The 18671-nt window shown below is 44.1% G+C and overlaps 1 protein-coding gene across 6 annotated transcripts in view; it reads left to right on the top strand.

The window, feature by feature from the left end:
• The window catches only part of ARHGAP25 (Rho GTPase activating protein 25), a 91432-nt gene that overhangs the window by 29818 nt on the left and 42943 nt on the right, over positions 1-18671 (top strand). For 4 of the 6 annotated variants that reach the window (XM_077958349.1, NM_001266047.1, XM_077958347.1 and 1 more), the window contains 2 exon segments: positions 9642-9841; positions 16650-16737. In XM_077958349.1, coding sequence (XP_077814475.1) covers positions 9642-9841; positions 16650-16737 — 288 coding nt within the window. 6 annotated transcript variants of the gene reach the window in all.

Genomic DNA, 18671 nt, shown 5'->3' with positions numbered 1-18671 from the left:
GAATCCTAGACACATTTTCCCCATGCTTAAGTATGCATCCTTAAAAATTATGGAAATTTTATTTTCTAACCACATTGTCCTGATCACGCCTAACAAAACTAATCAATAATTCGTTGATATCATCTATCCTCTATCCATGATCAAATTGTCTCCATTTTTAATGGAATCTTTTTATCAGGTTGTAGAATAGGAGAAACACATTATGGCTTGTTTCCTGGGCCCACCCCACTGCTAGTATTGTTCATTGATCACTTTAACTCTCAGTAGAGTTAAAGTTTAAAATCACTGTTCCCTAAGAGCTGTAGAGGCCCCAGAAACTGACTGGAGTGACTCCTGTTAGGATGTAAGGGCTTGTGGCCTCCTCGAGGGCCAGTGCTTGATGGTAGTTGCCAGTAGTTGAGCATTGTCCTGGAAGGGTCCTTCCTGTGAATTACTCAGGCCGTGTAATTCATCCATGCTTATGCAATACAAATATTTCAAGCATCCTAACGCACTTATTTATTTATGAATGCTAGTGACCAGTGAACCAAAACCTCTTACCTAAAATAAATGACTAGCTTTGACAATGGAGGGGTCCGTACTTCGATTGCTATTCCTAATTTAACACACCAGCAGGGTGCTGGGCAGAGCTTACTGCACTAATTATCCTGCAATCTTACCTGATGAGAATTGTTCTTCCTTTACACTCATGCCTGGGAAAGCAGGTAGCTTGCATATGCAGTTAAGCAGCTACAGTGTCACCCCAGAGAAATCTGCCCTCTGATTGCCAAATCTCCACTTTGCCTTGTGCTGAGGAAGAGGCAGCTCTGGGGCAGTGTTCAGTAGGAAACGTTCATGATTCCGCAAGCTTCTTGTTTTTACACGTGGCTTCCTGTTATGCAGAGATAGGCAGAGAGGGCCGGGTAAGGTGTTGCAACTGATGGAGACACGCAGACCCACAAGAGGCAACTGCACTCTAAATTCCTAAGAAACATGAAAGCCACAAAACATGAACACTGGAGGGGTGGCCCTGGAGAGGCATCCTAGGTCAAACAAATTTGCTGGAGTGCAGAAAAACCTTGCAATATTTGTTCCTGGCTCAGGTTTCCAGAGCTGCTGATGAGAAAGAAGAAACAGAAAGCCAGTACTCCTCTCTCTGTCCCTTTCTCTCACTCTCTGTCATTCTCTTTCCTCTCTCCCTCTCTCTTTCTTTCTCTCTCTCTCGTTCTCACTCCCTGTCATTCTCTCTCCCTCTCTCTTTCTCTCTCTCTCACACACACAAAGATAATGTAACTCTCTCTGTCTCATATTGCTACCAAGACAGCATTTTTTACCTCTTCCTGCAGAAGACATAGCTATTGGTGCCAAGCCACTTTCCAAAGCAGAGTTTTTTCCTTTAGGTTGACATAGTCACTTGTCAAACAATAAAGGGCATTTCTAGAATCCATAGAACATGGGAAAATTAAATCTGCCCCATTCCAGAGTATTGAGGCAGGCATTTAGGGAATGACTTTTAGATATTTCTATGAATTAGGTTATACAAATTTGTCTCAAGGGTGAGTGCCCTGGGAATACCCATGTGATTTAATTTCAGGGTACAGAGAGAAGGCTCCTTTGCTGTTATCAGTCTCACATTAAGATGCCTTTTGAAGGGGCAGTGCTTTTCATACTAAAGTTAACAATGAAACTCAAAAGAATGATGGGCGCTTTTCGATGGGGGGCCGTTGGCTTTGAAGACAGAAAAGGGATACAGAAAATGAGCCTGAAGTTTCTGAAGTCAAACATCCTAATTTCCTTCTGGACGGAAACTGAGGGCCACCATCCCACAGTCTGACAACAGGACAGGTGGGGGGTCTGCATGTATGTGTGTGTGAATGTGGTAGGGGCTTTGCATGTGTGTATGTGTGCAGGGTGTTGGCAGGAACGTATGAATCTGTTTATCATTTTCAGGTGGTAGTGATGCCAGGTCTGCTGTTTCAGAGAGCTCCCCAGCAGGCTCCCTCCTCAGCTGTGGTGTGGGCCTGACTGCCAGCCCACAGTAGCTTAGCTCAGTCTCTCTCCCTCCCATGCTTCGGCCACACCGGGCCTTGCTCAGAATCCCTAGGTCTCTTCACATGAGCTTGAGTAGCAGCTGGTAGGATTACCTAATATGTCCATTTTCCTGTTGGAGTGTCAGCACAGCCTCAGTGGTGGGCTTGAGGTTTCAGTACCATTTATCTGTCACTGTTTTTTCAAGGCCTACTGAGCCTTGCAGAGCATACACTGGCGGAAATAGCACAAAACTGTGCACAATCTACAGGCAAAATGGGTGGGGCTGAGGCAGCTGCTTCACATGATAGGTTAGGAACAGTGGCTTTGTTCCCAGTTCAGTGAAGGGTGGCATGGTCTCTCCTGTCCACTTCACTTTGGGTTCTTTAACCCTGTGAATCACTAGACATGGATTCCATCTCCAATGTGGATGCCTCTCTTTACCACAAGAATACATGCTCCTTTCTGGGCTGTGGCTTAGGTATGGATCTCGGGCTTTGAAATCAGATTTCTAGTTGTTAACTGGAACAGATCATTTCACCTCTGCGAGCTTTGGTTCCTTGTCTGAAAAATGAGGGTGAAAATATGGTGTTTACCCTAAAGAGCATGAGCATTAAATGACACAGCTGTATAAAGTGCTTGCACTGTGACTGGCTCATGGTAAGTACTCAACACATAAGTAACTATTGATATTCATTATTGTTAGATCAGGGATTATATCTTCCATCAGCTACTCTGCTCAAGTAAGTACAGTGAATATATCCAGAAATCCCACCAATAGGTAAATTGGCCAATATTTCTTGCAAATACAAAATGCCTGCATGGTGGCTCACATTTCGTTCTAAAACATTTATTTTATTAACTCAGCAAATATTTATCAAGATGCTTCAATTGCCAGATGCTTTTCTAGGAGGTGTGGAGTTTTACTAAAAATCCCGAGGAAAACAGTACCCTTTTCTGTCTTGCATCTCGGTTTATCCCCATAGCCTCAAGTTAGAAATGCTTCCCTCTGTGCTGGTTTCCTCTATGCCATCTTTTCTTTGGTTTCTGAACATCTGTGCATATAACTTTTCTGGTCTGAGATCTTCATGTCACTCAAATCTCCTGGCTTTCACTTGCACCTCTTTTCTCCCCCTAATCTCTTTCTTAATTCATAAGCCTTACTTATCAAAACCAAAACTCTTGGGAAGCTTGAAGCTCTCAGTCCCCGCTCACACTTTATCATGTCCAGACCTGGGCTCACCCGACTGTTCAAACTGGCCTTGTTCTCTGATTTCCTTCCTTGCTTCCATGAATGGGTCTCCTAGATCCATCAGGGCCATGTCTGATTAATGTCATATCCTCAGGACCCGAAATGGTTCTGGTGCATGTCAAGTCCTCAATCTTGAATGAATGAATGGGGAAAGCTGCCTTACCTGAGCCACTCAAACCCCAAACCTCACAAATATCTTTGTCTCCTGCTCCTCCTTGTTCAGCAGGTGGCTGAGTCCTCTCAGTATTAGCCTCTCATATTGTTTCCTCTTCCATCCTAATCCAGGCTTCTGACTTTGCATCTGGGATATTGTGCTATGTCCAGCTAATCTCCCTCTATTCAGTCTCTCTCCCTCTTTTCATCCCTCCCTTCCTTAATATTTTATTTCTTTTCTCTCATTTAGAATAAAATTGAGTCCATACTATAATAATAATGTTAATAATAATAGCTTTCATTTAATGTCCATGTTTTAAGAAGCAGGCACTGGCTGGGACCTGTCCACTTATCCTTACTAATCCCTATGGATTTATCACCTCACGAGATACATGTTATTATCACAGTTTAACAGAGGAGGAAACTGGCCCTCAGAGATAGAATATGGCTTACCCAAGGCTGTGTATGTAGAAGCCTGTGCACTTCTGCTACTTTCTCCTTCCTTCTCTCTGTTAGGCACTGTGCTAGGTGCAGGATACAAGGATGAGCAAGGCCAAACATCAAGGCAGTACCCCTGTCTTCTTAGAGTGCGAGTGGAGAGGAAAGACAGGGAAAGAAAAAAGTACCAAGCAAGGTGATGAAGGCTACGATGCACATGTGTCCCCAGTGACAAGGGTCCAGAGCCAGGGAGCAACTAAGTCTGGCAGGGCCGGGAAGGCTTCTCACAGCAAGTGGGGCCTGAAGGGATTCTTGAAGGACAAGTAAGAGTTTTCCAAGAGGTCAAATTGGATGTAGGTGGGGGCAGGGGGCAGGACATTCCAGCAGAGAGAATAGCATGCTGTCCTGGATGAAGTGCAGGATGGGTATGGAGAAAGAGCAGGAAATGTAGCAGAAAAAGCCACAAAGGACTCCAACTCCATGGTAGTTTAGCCTTCATCTTTTAGGAGGGAGGTGTTGGGGGTCATCAGAGGCTTTTAGGCAGGAAAGTAACATGATTAGAATTCTGTTTTAGAAGGCTCACGTCATAAGCAATGCTGTCTGTGTTGAATATAAGGAACAGGCAGCCTTCTGTGCTGATTGGTTGGCTGGGAGAATGTCACTCAAGTACATCAGAGAGACCAGCGGAGGTAAAGCAGGTTTGGGCGTGTGTGTCAGTGTTAGCAAGAGGAATGGTAGAGGTGAGAAGGGGAAAGGTAGTAAGTTTGATGAGGTGGTAAGCATGATGAGCTTGACATTCTCATGGAGGTGGGTTAAGAAGCTGGATGGATGGGTCTACAGCTCAGAAGAGAGGGCTGGGGGAAGCCATGCAAATTCTACTCCCTTTTCAAATCCATTTAAACATGGTTCCCAAACTAATGCACGGCTCATATCAACATACTGAGAAAATACCTGAAATTGTTTCCCCAGCTCTGAAAGAACTATTCACACCTCGCCCATACATTTACAGCCATCCAAAGTAGAATCTAGACTGAGTCAGAATTGAGAGCAGATTATTTTGAGGGTTCAGTGGCAGAAGATGAAGAAAGGAAGTAATAACGTTTCTCAGCTGACTTCTCTGTTCATACTTCCTTCTTTAATTTTCCCTTGCCCCATCTTGGGGCAAAAAGCAGCTAACTTCTACTGCAGAAACAACATCCCTAGGCATGTGGCACTTCTTCTATTTCTCTTCTTTCCTTTCCAGTACTGTCTCTCACCTGCAGACTAAAATTCAACACGAACAGTCCAGTCATACAACTATATTTTATCATGGGCGTCCCTTGCTCAGGAATATGAAATAGCTCCCTACCACCTCTCTAATCAAGGTTGAATGCCTCACTCTGTCACCTAAAGCATCTTCTTCTCTGGGCCCTCCAGCTTGATTTCTCTATTTGATAAAATGCTGCCTCACGTTTATGGCGCATTTCCACCCCACGCTTTGTAATGATAGCACTCAGGTTCTGGCAAGTGCTGACCGGCAGAACTGTCTGTGATAATGGAAATATTCTCTATCTGTGTGTCCAGTACTGTAGCCAAAAAACACACAGGCTTACCAAGTATTTAAAACATGGTTAGTATGACAGAGAAAGTCAATTTTAACTTAATGTAACCTATTTAATTCATTTAAATGTACACAGCCACTCATGATTAGTGGCTACTATACTAGACAGTGCAGTGCTAGGGGCTTTCTCATCCTCTCTCTACTAGAGTAAGGTGAGGTTTCTAACCTCATTGAGGTCCTCATTTCTCACTCGCCCCGGGGTGTTCAGTAAACACTGAGCAACTGCCTTCCCACCTTCCCCCCTGCCGCCCTGGTCTGCCTGCAGCCCCCTCTCCAACCCTCAGCCTGGTTCAGGCCTCCTTCCTGAAGGGCTGGGAACGTGCACTCGGGGTACAATGACTGGCTCACAAGTGAAGCTTATCATGGTTATTATTTTCATTATGAGAAACAGCTCCATTAATAGTAACAGATCTCTTTGTTTACTTTATCCGGAACGAGTCACACCCACAAGGAAGAGAGACTGTTCAAAGAACCTAACAAGAAAAGTTAATCACAACCAAGACAAACTCAAGGCCCCCAGACTTTCTTCTCAGCTATTTTAATCATCTCATGCTAGGCCTGGCTGGTGAGCAACACTGTGGGCTAAGGAGGGAGATGGCTCTGCACATGGGATGGAAAGTGCCCCTGCTTAATCCCTAGCTCATCTGAGACCCCAGCTGTCTCCCTACCCCCAGGGTTTGGGCCTAATTCCAGCAGTGTGGAAGTTTGTACTGAGCTATCCCCACTCTCTAACTTGTAACAGGTGGCCCATTGCCCATAGTTATATCAAGTATGGTGGGATGTTAACAGGCACTGAAGAAACACTGGTTGGATGTAGAGTGAGTGGTATCATTTATGGATATAAAACATGACCAGGCAGAGCCTTGATCAGATTTAGGCAGACAAGGTGGTTGCCTTCTGCCACAAGGGCATCAAAGGTTTTCTTGGCCAGGTCTGGGAACATAAGATCCTCGCACTTATTCCTGCCTTTGCCAGGTCATTCTTGCAATGCACACGTGCTCCTAGGAGGGTTTTTTGTTTGTTTGTTTTTGTTATAGCTGTTTTTGCCACAACAAAGCATGAAACATTTCACAAAACTATGAACAAAATACCAGCAACTAATTTCTTCTATGCTGAGTGAATTCTCTCCAATCTGTAGTATCTTTTTTTCTTCTCCTAACCCCCTCCCACTTCTTCAATGCTGTTGGAGACTTTCAGTTTCACCTAACCCCCACTGTGGTCCTAACGATGTCTGTGGGCCTCTGGGGGTGGCCCAAGGGGCCTGAGTCCTTCTAGCCACCATGTGGCACCTCCCTGTTTTCCCCCACTCCTGAGTTGGCTCCATTTGATAGCATCACCCCAGAAGCCAAGTAAAGGTTCCTCATATGCCACTGCTAGAGGGGGGTCCTCCCTCTCATATCTGATGTTGCTTCAGTTGGATGATCACAAAAGCCACACTGGGATGGACTTCACTGAGGTTATTGAGGTGGGGGAGAATGCCTCTGCATCTGCTGGAATAAATCACTCTTTGATTTTCTCCAAAAGTTTTGCGTGTAAACTACCTTTTTCATTTTTACCTACTGTCTGCCCTCTTTCTAGGACAGATAAGAGTCCTTGCAAGGTACAGTCTCTGACTTACAGAGATACAGAGCTGTATACAGTCCATCAAATTTCCTCCTCCACATTGTAATCTGCCAAAATCTTTCTGTAGTTCCCTTGGGATCATTTCCACAGCCTTAGAGCAAGTGATCAGCCCACAGTGGCTGCTCTTTAATTACAGATAGAAGGCCTTGAAGATCGCAAGTAACTGAGGAGCAAGATCTCAGATAAAGTTCTTAACTGGGCTGCTAAGACACCCTGATATAAAGCAAATCCTTTGTAAGCAAGCTACCAAATTGTCATCAAAATATCAAATTACCTTTTCTACATCTGAGTATAAGCACTCTTATGACGATGTCTGTCCAGTGGGATGCTGAATCAAATACTTCTTGCAACCTGGGATACAACCTAGTATGACCTCACCAGGTCGCTGGTGGGAGGTAAGAAGTGACTGCCAGATGGAAACAGGTATAAGGGTATATTACGGGAACTCAGACCCCTTGTGAGGGTCAAGGGAGCCCAGTTACAGTGGAGTCCTCTTCAGACAGCAATATTGGACAGAAGGGCGAAATGTGGAAATAGGGTGATAACTCTAGATACAATTGGAGATAGCTACAGAAAGACTCTGTAATACCATATAAAACTCCAGTGTTTGAAAGTATGCCATGACTATAAAGACTGAGAATCACAGACGTAGAAAGAGATAGAAATAATGGAATCAGAAAGAATGAAATTCCGTCCTTTGCAGCAACATGGATGGAGCTGGAGGCTTTTTATCCTAACTAACTCAGAAACAGAAAATCAAATATCCCATGTTCTTATTTATAAGTGGGAGCTAAACAATAGGTATACATGGACATAAAGATGGGAATAATAGGCACTGAGGACTCCAAAAGTGGGGAAGGCAGGAGGGAGGTGAGGACTGAAAAATTACCTGTTGGTTACAATGTTCAATATTTGGGCGATGGGTACACTAGAAACCCAGTCCCCACCATTATGCAATGGAGTCATGTAACAAACCAGCATATGTACCCGCTGAATATATTTTTCAAAATCAATGAGGAGGTGTTGGCAATTTAATGCATTAAAGATAGGAAAGAAGAAAGAAAGGAAGCTTGATGATGGAATGACATTTTCAAGTGAAGAGGGAAGTTGAAGAAGCTCTCAGTGATGACCCCCATCCTTTTAGTAGGAAGTAAAGTCATCTGTTGATAAAAATAGTAAGAGTAGCATATACTTACCTTTGACCAGGGACTGTGCTAAGTGGTTTGCATATGTTTGTTTAATCTCTACAACAATTCCATAAACTAGGAAGTATTATTATCCTAATTTAGCAAGTGAGGAAGCCGAGGCTCAGAGAAGCATAATTTATCCACTGTCAAAAAGTCAGGAAAGGTAGAACTAGTCTCCAATCAGGTGAAATGAAATGGGGTGAGAGTAGAGTTGATGGCTTAGTTTAGCTGTGTCGTGAGTGGTCCAGGGAGGGACAAAACCTGAAAAAGGGGGTTGGAAGATGAGGCCTTCCTCCAGCAACACTTGGCAGAAGTAGAGGGGTGCAGACACTGGGTATTAGCAAGTGTGGAGGGCAGCACAGTCCAAGGAGACAAGGGCATCCTTGAACTGGCTGGGAAAGAAGGAAGGTGGGGCTCAGAAGGAAGTGTTGAATGGGGACCAGGATGATCGATGGATCGCTGGGTAGGGAAGGAAAGGAGAGAGTGGCCCTGGGTGGGAGTTACCATGGAGACAAGATGTGGAGGTACAGGCTGCACTTAATCAAATGACAAGCAGACTTCCTGTGTGAAAATAAAAGCCAATTATACCATGCAGTAGGTTCAAGGGGCTCTGGCTTCAAATCCTGCTTCTGAGTTCTATTGGCAGTGACAACCTAACTAAAGGTAATGGGAAGGCAGCAGCAGCGAGCTGCTTGTACAGCATAAAGGGCTGGGATACTCTCCGTGGACAGGGGACAGAATGGCACTGGGCAGGAGAATTCAGAAGGTGCCAACTCTCTGCAGGCTGGCCCTGTGGCCGGGGGCTGGGGTTTGAGTGGGGTCCGCTGGAGGAGGCCCGCATTCGACAGCGAGGTCGGAGCTAGCACAGCTTGTGGCGTGTGGCCCCTCCTCTAGCCGGCCGCTGTGGAAGAGTGCCCGGGGCAGCTTCCGGCGGCCTCTGCAGCTGCGTGGGACTCACCCCGAGCCTTCAGAGTGAGGCATTATTTTCTCCTCTCTCTTGTCAGATACTGACTCCCACGCAGGAAAAAGGAAGCACCTTTTGTCAGATGCTGTGGCCACTTCCTCTTCAGAAGGCTCCAGCCAACCTTTCGCTTTGCAGAATGACGGGGCCCGCCGCGGTGCCGGACTGCCTGTGTACCAGGCCACTGGCCGCCGCCTGGGTTTTGTTCTTGGCCTGGCCCTGACTGGGAGCTGGCCCCTCGGCTGCTTCTCTGGCTCAGGGGGAACTTTCTCTGGCTCAGATCCGGACCCCTGAACTGGACCTGGCTGTCGTGCCCCCTTCGCTTCTCAGCCCCTCTGGGGTTCCTCCCTCCTCTCCGCCCACTCTTTGCTCACTGCCCCATGTCCCTCAGTCAGTCGGCCTGTCTTTTCCTCTCTATAGCTCGGTCAAGGAGTGTGATGACTGGCGAGCAGATGGCGGCCTTCCATCCATCGTCCACCCCCAACCCGCTGGAGAGGCCCATCAAGATGGGCTGGCTGAAGAAGCAGAGGTCCATCGTGAAGAACTGGCAGCAGAGGTACTTTGTGCTGAGGGCACAGCAGCTCTACTACTACAAGGATGAAGAGGACACGAAGCCCCAGGTACCAGCCAGGCTGTTTGTCCCGTTCATAAGGCACGGAGGAGGCGGGCCTGGAGTCCGCTGGGATTGCATTTAAACTCACAGGGGCCTTCTTAATAGGACCAGACACACCCGTTGGAAAGGAAATTGCTTTTTCCTTTATACCATTTTCTAGATACATAAACTGAGTTGCAAAGATGACAGAGTGGTCCTCTAGGAAGTCCCAGGATGGGCATTGTGGAGTTTCCTACACGTGGCTCTAAGTCAAGACCGGCAACAGGGTGGTGATGGTGGTGACACTCAGTCAAGGGTTCAGAGAAAGTGGATTTGGGTTCAGGAAAACCGATTGTGGGACTCATTGATTTGTTTGTTCAGTAAGTATTTACTGAGCATTTATTATATGCCAGACACTGTTCTAGGTACTTGAAATAAACTATGAGCAAAACAGAAAAAAATCTCTACCACACACAACTTAGAATATGGAGGAAAAGACACATAAGCATAACAAATAAGAAAAGTATGTAATTTGTTAGGAAAAAGATTAGTTCTGTGAGGAAAAAATAGGATGAGCTAGCAGGTGTCAATAGTTAAGGGAAGATGTAATTTTTAAAAGGATGGTCAAATGACCTCATGAAGCAGGTGACACTGGGATCAAAACTACAGAGGAGAGGGAATAAGCTGGGTAGATCTCTGGGGGAAAGAGTGTTCCAGGCGGAGAGAGAACAGCTGGTGCCAAGGCCCCAAAGGGAGCATGTCTGGCCTGGATGGGGAATTGCAAGGAGGGCACTGTGGTAGGAGCAGAACTAGCAGGTAGGAATCAGAGGGGATGAGGTCTGAGAAGCCAGAGGGCAGTCAGGGGTCAGGGGCACAGACTGCTGGGGCACTGCAAGCCACTGTAAGGACCTGAGCATTCACACTGAGGGCCACAGGGAGGCATTGCAGGGCTCTGAGCAGAGAGTGACAGTTTTTGGTTTAAGTTGTAAAAAGACAGCTCTAGCTACTGTGCTCAAAAATAGAGCAGGGGGAAGACTCAAGTAATCTAGGTAAGGGGTTATGATGTTTAGGGGCTCAGTGGGAGTTGTGGGCTGGAGGAAAATGGTCAGCTTCTGGATATACTTTGAAAGTAGAGCAAACAGGATTTCCTGATGCAGTGGATAAGGCTGTGAGAATGGGCTTTAATCCTAAATCTTGGGCCTAGGTCTCTTCGGCCAACCTCATTGCTTTTCTGGCCATTGTGGTGTGCGAGAATAAAAGAGGATGCTCTGAACAATTACCCCAGGATCCCAGGTGCAAACTGGATGTCTCAGGACATCCAGCACAGCTGGTCACCCACCTAGAACTCATGTCTGTGGAGATGGAAGTATGGGCTTGGCCAGAAGGAGCTTATTCGGGAAGACTGACTCTAGAACCTTCTGGAGTCAGAACAAAATCCCGAGAAAGGTGAGGACAAGAAGTGTGTAGATATTGGGGGTGGATGGGACCAAAGTGAAAAGGTCATTTTGGAAGAGGACAGTTTTCTTTAAGGGCAGGCTTGAGAATCCATTACACATCAGCAGGACTCGGTTAACCAGTTCCTCCATTTAAGGGCTCTGAATTCTGAGTGTCTGTCACTGCAGAGGCCAGAGGAGGATCACAGGGATCCCACCACAGACTGGGCTCTTGCCTAGTGTTCTGTCCATGGTAACCAGCCTTCCTTCTCTTTATAAACACCCCAGACCTTATTAAAGCCAAGCAATTCCAGGCTAAGATAGTTGATGTCTTAAGGCGATGGAGGAAGCCTTCCTGTCTGCAGAGTGTAAGGGAGACGGCAGTAAGGTGTGGCCACCCCACATCAATGAAAGGGGCAGCTGAGTGTGTTTCCATGAAGTGTAGAGGGCGAGACGCACTTTATATCAAAGGACGTGTTCTTTCCTGGCTCCACCACTGTTTGGCCCTGTAATTATTTAATTTTTCGGAACCCCTCTTTATTCTTTTATAAAATCAGACAATACTACCTGGCCTGCATTTGTCACAGGATCAAATGATATAAAGCAGGTGTAAAAAACTGTTTTGTAAAAACATAAACTCATGTCAAAGGGTAAAATAAATATCTGAAGGCTCTTGCTTCTCCTCTTTACTTCTGGGAGGAAGAAACCCAAAGCCTTCTCAGGACTAAATTAGCCTGAGATAATTAGGTAACACTTCTAGGATGACAAGGATAATTTATTTTGAGGAGATCTATTGATGTAATACATCAGATCAATAGGTCAAGTAAGCAAAACCACACAACCCTTCAACAGATGGCTGAAAAATGCATTGATAAAATCCAACACTCATTTCAGATATGAAAAATAGAAAAATAAAACCTTTAGGAATAAAATAATAATTTCTTAGAAAGAATAGTATATTTTACTGCATGTTGATATGTATAGTTTCATTACAAAAGCTTTAAAAATTATTCACAATCCCATCAGTAAGAAATAGCCACCTACATCCCCTCTACTTTCAACCTTCCCTATACGTATGTATTTAGGAACTCATCTATTATAAATGCAAAATTAGTATAATAAATATTATTTGATGAAAAAATTAAAAATACTTCATGAATATTGGCCCCAACACTAAATATGACTCTATAATATAATTCTTAGTTATGTCAAAACAATCTATTATATGAATGCTCTATAATTTATTTAATTAATTGTCCACTGTTAGGAATTTGGGCTGATGTCTGTACTATTATCACAAGCAATAATTAAGTAGATTCCCCACAGCATTGTTTATATTAGTGATATGACAACAATGCCCAGTGGTAGGGGCTAACTTATATTAGGCTACATTTACATGTCTATACAATAAAATACAATTCAGACATTGATGCTCCTAATTAATACTTTTTGAAATAGAAAGATGTCCATAATATTGTCTTTGAAAAGCACTTTACAACAGAAGGTGATGTGTATACTAATCCCATTCTTGGAAAAAATATCATGAATCTGTATTTATAGAAAAAGGTCTAGAAAGACATACACCGAAGTGTTAACGGTGGTTATCTCTGAATACTGGGGTTACACATACAATTTTTAAAGTTTCTTTAAAAATATTTTTAAAATTTAAGTGTAATAGTTGTAAATTTAAAAAGAATGCACACAAACATCCTATCCCCCAAGATACCAAAAAACAGAAACATCACAAGAATCTTGGAAGCATCAGGCGTAAGGGCACTCACTTACACTGGTGATGTGTGGGTCGGCTGGTACAACCTTTCTAGAAAGTCATTTGGCCAGATTTACTAAACACAAAAAATTGTCATACCCTTAGACACAGTGATTCTGGGTCTGTGAAGTTCCAAAAGAAATAATAAGAATATTAAATGCTATTTATAATGAGAAACATTGGACCTAGCGTCTGACAAAGGAGAATGTAAATAAATTACGGAACTGTGTATGATAGACTTTCCTGTATGTGCTTTTGGGGAATCCTGTGGCCCTATAGAAGGCAGTCTGTGCATTTTTTCTTTGAGTTCTCAGAAAGATCCTGTCCGGTTTTAACAGTATAAGGCTGTGTAAGTCCATCAACTAGCTTTATATAAACCATTCTAGAAAGTTCTTTGTCAGGGAAATTGTTTCGAACAGAATCTCAGCTTATTGCCCTCAAGTTTCTGTTACAATGATGGCCTCAGACAATCCTAGTAGTAGGGTAGACCCGTGGTCCCATTGTCTCATCTGTCTGTTTTCCGAGGCATCGCCACAAGTGGTTGTCTATCAGCGGCGTGCCGGTAAATAGTTAACAATGGGCCCTCTGATGGGAGAGTTGATTGAAGTGCAACATTTGCTAATTTCTGTGCAGCAGATGCTCCCATCATGACTGATGCAAGCTACCAACGTGATATCACTGAACTCAGAGTTGAGAAGAGACATACTATAGAACCACATTGTATAGCATTTCCACCACACAGATAGAATAGATGGAAGTAACCACAACGGCAGAAATGATAGCAAAATATAGTAAAGAATCAGAAAGTTGTAAAATTTAAGTATCTTCACCTTTTTAGTAGAAAATATTTCATTGTAAGCTTATAGAATTTAAATTTTAGTAATAGCTGTATTTAAGTGGCTTAAAATGTAACAGTTAAGTTCTCATGAGCCAATATAAACATTTTGAAAAATGCTTTAACAAGGAGTTGGGCTAAAATGTAGTTCTACCTGAATTTATAATAGATTTAAAAGTTATAGCTAGAGAATTCTAGATATTCTGGCACCTCACTGCCATAGCTGTCTCCATTGCTTTACTGCTGAAGGACTTGTGGCCTCCTGCATAAACCTTTCTGTCCTTCCATCTTTATACAGAGTTCACCCCAGTCAACTTGCTAAGTACATGAAAGTGGCTCTGGGCAACTTGGGCCCTTCCCTTCCTCGAACAATTCTTCCTTCCCCATTAGTGTCCCCATCTTCACCCCTACTGGTGTCTCTTCCTCTTACTTGCCTTCCTCTTGCCATTTATGAAGTTCAAGGCTCTCATGCTGAGTGCGAGGAATTAGTCATTTACACCTTGGTGTGAACATGTTTAACTCTGATTGTTACTTCTCTCAGCAAGTGGGACTTGTAAGTGAAGCCTTATTTGTAATTCTGGAATCACACTGACTGAGGCTAGAATCATAGATTTCGTATTATCTAGCTTTTGTGATCCTGGGTCAGCTAATTAACTTCTTTGAGCTTTGCTTCTTCCTTTCTCCAATGGGGGAGAATAAGAGTCCTTCCCTCCTAGACTTCTTATGAAGATTAGATGTGCTGATATATTCAGGGCAATTAGCATAGAGTTAGACACTTTAGGACTGCTCAATACATGGCATGTATATTTTTAGTATTTTATTGTTACGATTTCTAATGAAATGATTTTGGGTACCAAATGACAGTTCAGAGGGGTACTTAGGGGAGGCAGACACCTCTGCGATTGCCCTTTCCTTCTCTCCTTACCAGACAGTGCTCTGTCCTGTCTTAAAGCAACAAGGCCTTTTATTCTGGCACCATAACTCATCCAAAGTAGCTCAGCAGCACAACCTCAGGGTCGTTTTTTCTGAAGGCATTGATGTGATTTATTAAAGATGGTGAGGACCATGTAGGTGGAGGTTATTTTTAAATAATAAAATTAGAGGAATGTAGAGGAATTGCAGAATTCCATTTTCTAGACCGATTTGCTTTTTCTTCTCCTCCTTCCCCTTCCCCCTTCTCCCCTTCCTTGTCTTTCATCCTCATTCTCCTCCCATTTGTTCTTTCTCTTCTTCCTTCTCCTGCCCTTTCTGTTCCTTCCCCTCCTCCTCCTCTTCCTTTTTGTCTTGTTCTTTCTCAGTCTTAGGCATTTTTATTTCTAGATCCTCAAGACACATTTATTCTCTTAGGCTCCTGAGTGGATCTTACTTCTGAGATATCCTTAAGACTCTTTTGCCTTTATAGTGTTCTCTGCCACCAATCGTCTCCACCCGTACTTTGTTTTGAAATAAAGACATGTGTGTTTACTCAACTCAGAACCAGGCCTGCTACCTTCAACAGCCAGTGAGGTATAAATTTTGAATAACTAGATCCAGTGCACATTTAACTATCTCACTTTGTGCAGTCATTTAGACGTTCAAAGTGTCAATTTCCTCATCTGCAAAGTGGCAGTGATAAATCTTGCTGTGCTCTGGATATGGAGCTGTTGTGGGGGTCTAATGAATTATCTCAAGTGGGCCAGGCGAGGTGGCTCATGCCTGTAATCCCAGAACTTTGGGAGGCTGAGGTGGGCGGATCACGAGGTCAGGAGATCGAGACCATCCTGGCTAACACTGTGAAACCCCATCTCCACTAAAAAAAATACAAAAAATTAGCCAGACATGGTGGCGGGCGCCTGTAGTGCCAGATACTCGAGAGACTGAGACAGGAGAATCACTTGAACCAGGAGGCAGAGGTTGCAGTGAGCTGAGATCATGCCACTGCACTCCAGCCTGGGCAACAGAGCGAGACTCTATCTCAAAAAAAAAAAAAATTATCCCAAGTGAAATGCACTGTAAGTGATAAAGCACCATGCACACACATGGTGGAAGTGGCTTGTTTTTCTGATAATATATCCGTGTATAAGAGGTCACAAATCCTATTAAACCCTCAGTCACCCTTCATAGATCTGGGCTTGGTGGTGGGACCATTTCCCACCACCTCAGCTTTGATGGTGAAGAGCGCTGGCTTTGGACTGACTTCTGAGATCAACTACTATTCTGGCACTTACTAGCTCTATAACTTTGGGTAGATTACAGAAGCTTTCTGATCTCTTTTCCTCACCTATAAAATGTGCATAATGATACTTTGCTTGGAGGCCTGCTGGAAGGACTAAATGAATAATACATTCGAGGTGGTTAGTGAAGATGCAGGCACCTGCTACTCAATACCCCATCCCCTCAAATGGTGACCTGAGTGGTTCAGTCCTCCCTGAACCCCTCTGGCAGCCTGGCAGGCAGTATGGTCTCCCCAGCCTCAGCATTGCCTTCACAAAGACCAAGTGTCTCGTTTGACCATGCAGTTGGGTCCTTGGAAAAGTGGGAAGAGGCAAGTACTGGTGATGGAACTCTCTTAGCTTATTCTTATATCAGAACCTTGTCTTTCTCTGGGCATCTGGTTTGCTCTGGAATAGCTGCCCTTTAATTTGCCCGAGGCCTGAGCAGCTGAAGGGGCCCCATTAAAACTGGGAGGCTAGCTTCCCGTGTCCCTACCCTCCTACTCTCCACCCCATCCCATCATTATCCTATCTGTTCTCCAACTCAATTTTAGTTTATAGGCGTTAAATTGCTGCTTATCCTTAAGGCCTGACTTTTCATCTTTCAGGGCTGCATGCATCTACCAGGAAGTACAATCAAGGAGATCGCCACAAACCCAGAAGAAGCTGGGAAGTTTGTCTTTGAAATCATTCCAGGTAGGCCACAACAGGTAGGACAGAGGTGCAATGCAGAAGTAAAATTCCCATTTTACTTTTGGATTCTAGAAGTCAAAGCTATATTTGGAGACTCATTCAACTAACTAACCAACCAGCCTATTGAGAACCCACAGTGGTTCTGTATACAGTTAATGAAGCTATTGCAGTTTATTAACTAGTATCAAGTGCTTGAATAATGCCCATGAAATAAGTAGGTAAGCATTTTGTTCAACTCTGTAAGCATTTCATGAGTGTGTGCTAGGAGCCAGGTACTGTACAAGGCACTGAGCCACTGACATGAAAAGTGCACCTTCTCTACTCACTAAAATGAACTCAGTCTAGAAGGTGAGTAGGTCATTAAATTTAACAGTTAAAATGTAAATGGAACCATGTGAAATTGCCATTTCGAAGGGTCAAAAATTATAAAAAGTCAACAGCCTCAGATGGTTCCACCCATTGCATCTCACCATTGCACACATGATTGGCACATTGGAGGGTGCCTCTTTCAAATCAAGAGTTTCCTTCCTCGAATGCATTTGGAACAAGGGGAGTTTGGGTCATGCTCCTGAATCTGCCATGCTGAGATGCTTCCACCCTTCTCCCTGTCTCTTGCTCCTATGCTAGCCCTAGCCCTGCCAGGGGCTCTGGGACTAGAGGTTAGTCTGACTGTGTAGCCTTGCTGCTACTGTTGTACTGACCACAGCAGGGGAGGCCACGTGGCCCCTGAGTGCCTCTTTTCTTCCCCCTCTCCTTCCCACTCACACAAGGTGACTGTGTGCTTAAGAAAGTTGATGGAGAAGGCAGCATAGCATAGAGGTTAGAAGTGTCCGGTCTGGAGCCAGCCTGCCCTGACCCTGGCACTATTTGTGTAAGAGGTTACTTAATTTCTCCTTGCCTCTGATTTTTTGTCTATAAAATGGGGATAATAATGATGATAGTGAGGATTAAATAAGGAAATCAATATGAAGCATTTGATACAGTGCATGTCATATCAGTGTTTGATATTTGGGAATAATCTAGAGATAATTATAATGCAGAAAAAAAATCCTAAACTTGGCTATGACCATTTATAGAATACAAATAAAAAAATTTTTAAGTTCCTAGATGGTCCCCTCATGGGCACTGTCTTGCTTGTTTTTTTTTGTTTTGTTTTGTTTTTGTTTTTGTTTTTTTGAAGTGGGGACAGAGTCTTGCTCTGTTGCCCTGGCTGGAGGGCAGTGGTGCGATCTGGGCTCACTGCAGCCTCTGCCTCCCCAGTTCAAGCAATTCTCCTGCCTCAGCCTCCCGAGTAGCTGGAACTAGAGGTGCATGCCATTATGCCCAGTTAATTTTTGTATTTTTAGTAGAGACAGGGATTCATGTGTTGGCCAGGCTGCTCTCAAACTCCTGACCTCAGGCAATCCACCTGCTTCAGCCTCCTGAAGTGCTGGGATTACAGATGTGAGACACTGTTCCCATCCTCCCTTGCTTTTTAATCTGAAGGTCTATCTTCCTCTCTTTCTCTTCAGAGGAAAAGCAGGAAAGCCTGCTTTTTCAGTCTCTCCTCACTAGGAATAGCTCTCTCCCTTTCCACAAAGGTTATTCTGTTCTTAGGATGCCTCTCCCAGTGCAATTCATGGGACACAACCATCCATGGTAACATGTGTGTCCTAAAGCCTGGGTTTTCAATCTAGAGTAACCCTACTGAGAGATCCAGCTGAAGATTCACTGTGGGCTTTGCACCAAAAATACCTACTCTTCAAATTGCTATACCAGTGCAGGAGGAAGATTTGTTCTCTCATTATCATTCATGTTCGCAACAGTCTCCTGGCCTGCTAGAGGAATTCTCAGATTCTTTTTCTCTCTCTCTCTCTCTCTCTTTTTTTTTTTTTTTAAACAGAGTATTGCTCTGTCGCCCAGGCTGGAGTGCAGTGGTGCAATCTTGGCTCACTGCA

Source organism: Macaca mulatta, chromosome 13 (assembly GCF_049350105.2).
Source record: "Macaca mulatta isolate MMU2019108-1 chromosome 13, T2T-MMU8v2.0, whole genome shotgun sequence".
In the NCBI taxonomy this organism is placed as follows: domain Eukaryota; kingdom Metazoa; phylum Chordata; class Mammalia; order Primates; family Cercopithecidae; genus Macaca; species Macaca mulatta.
Note: the sequence above shows the minus strand (reverse complement) of the source record. Positions and strands in the feature narration are given on the sequence as shown.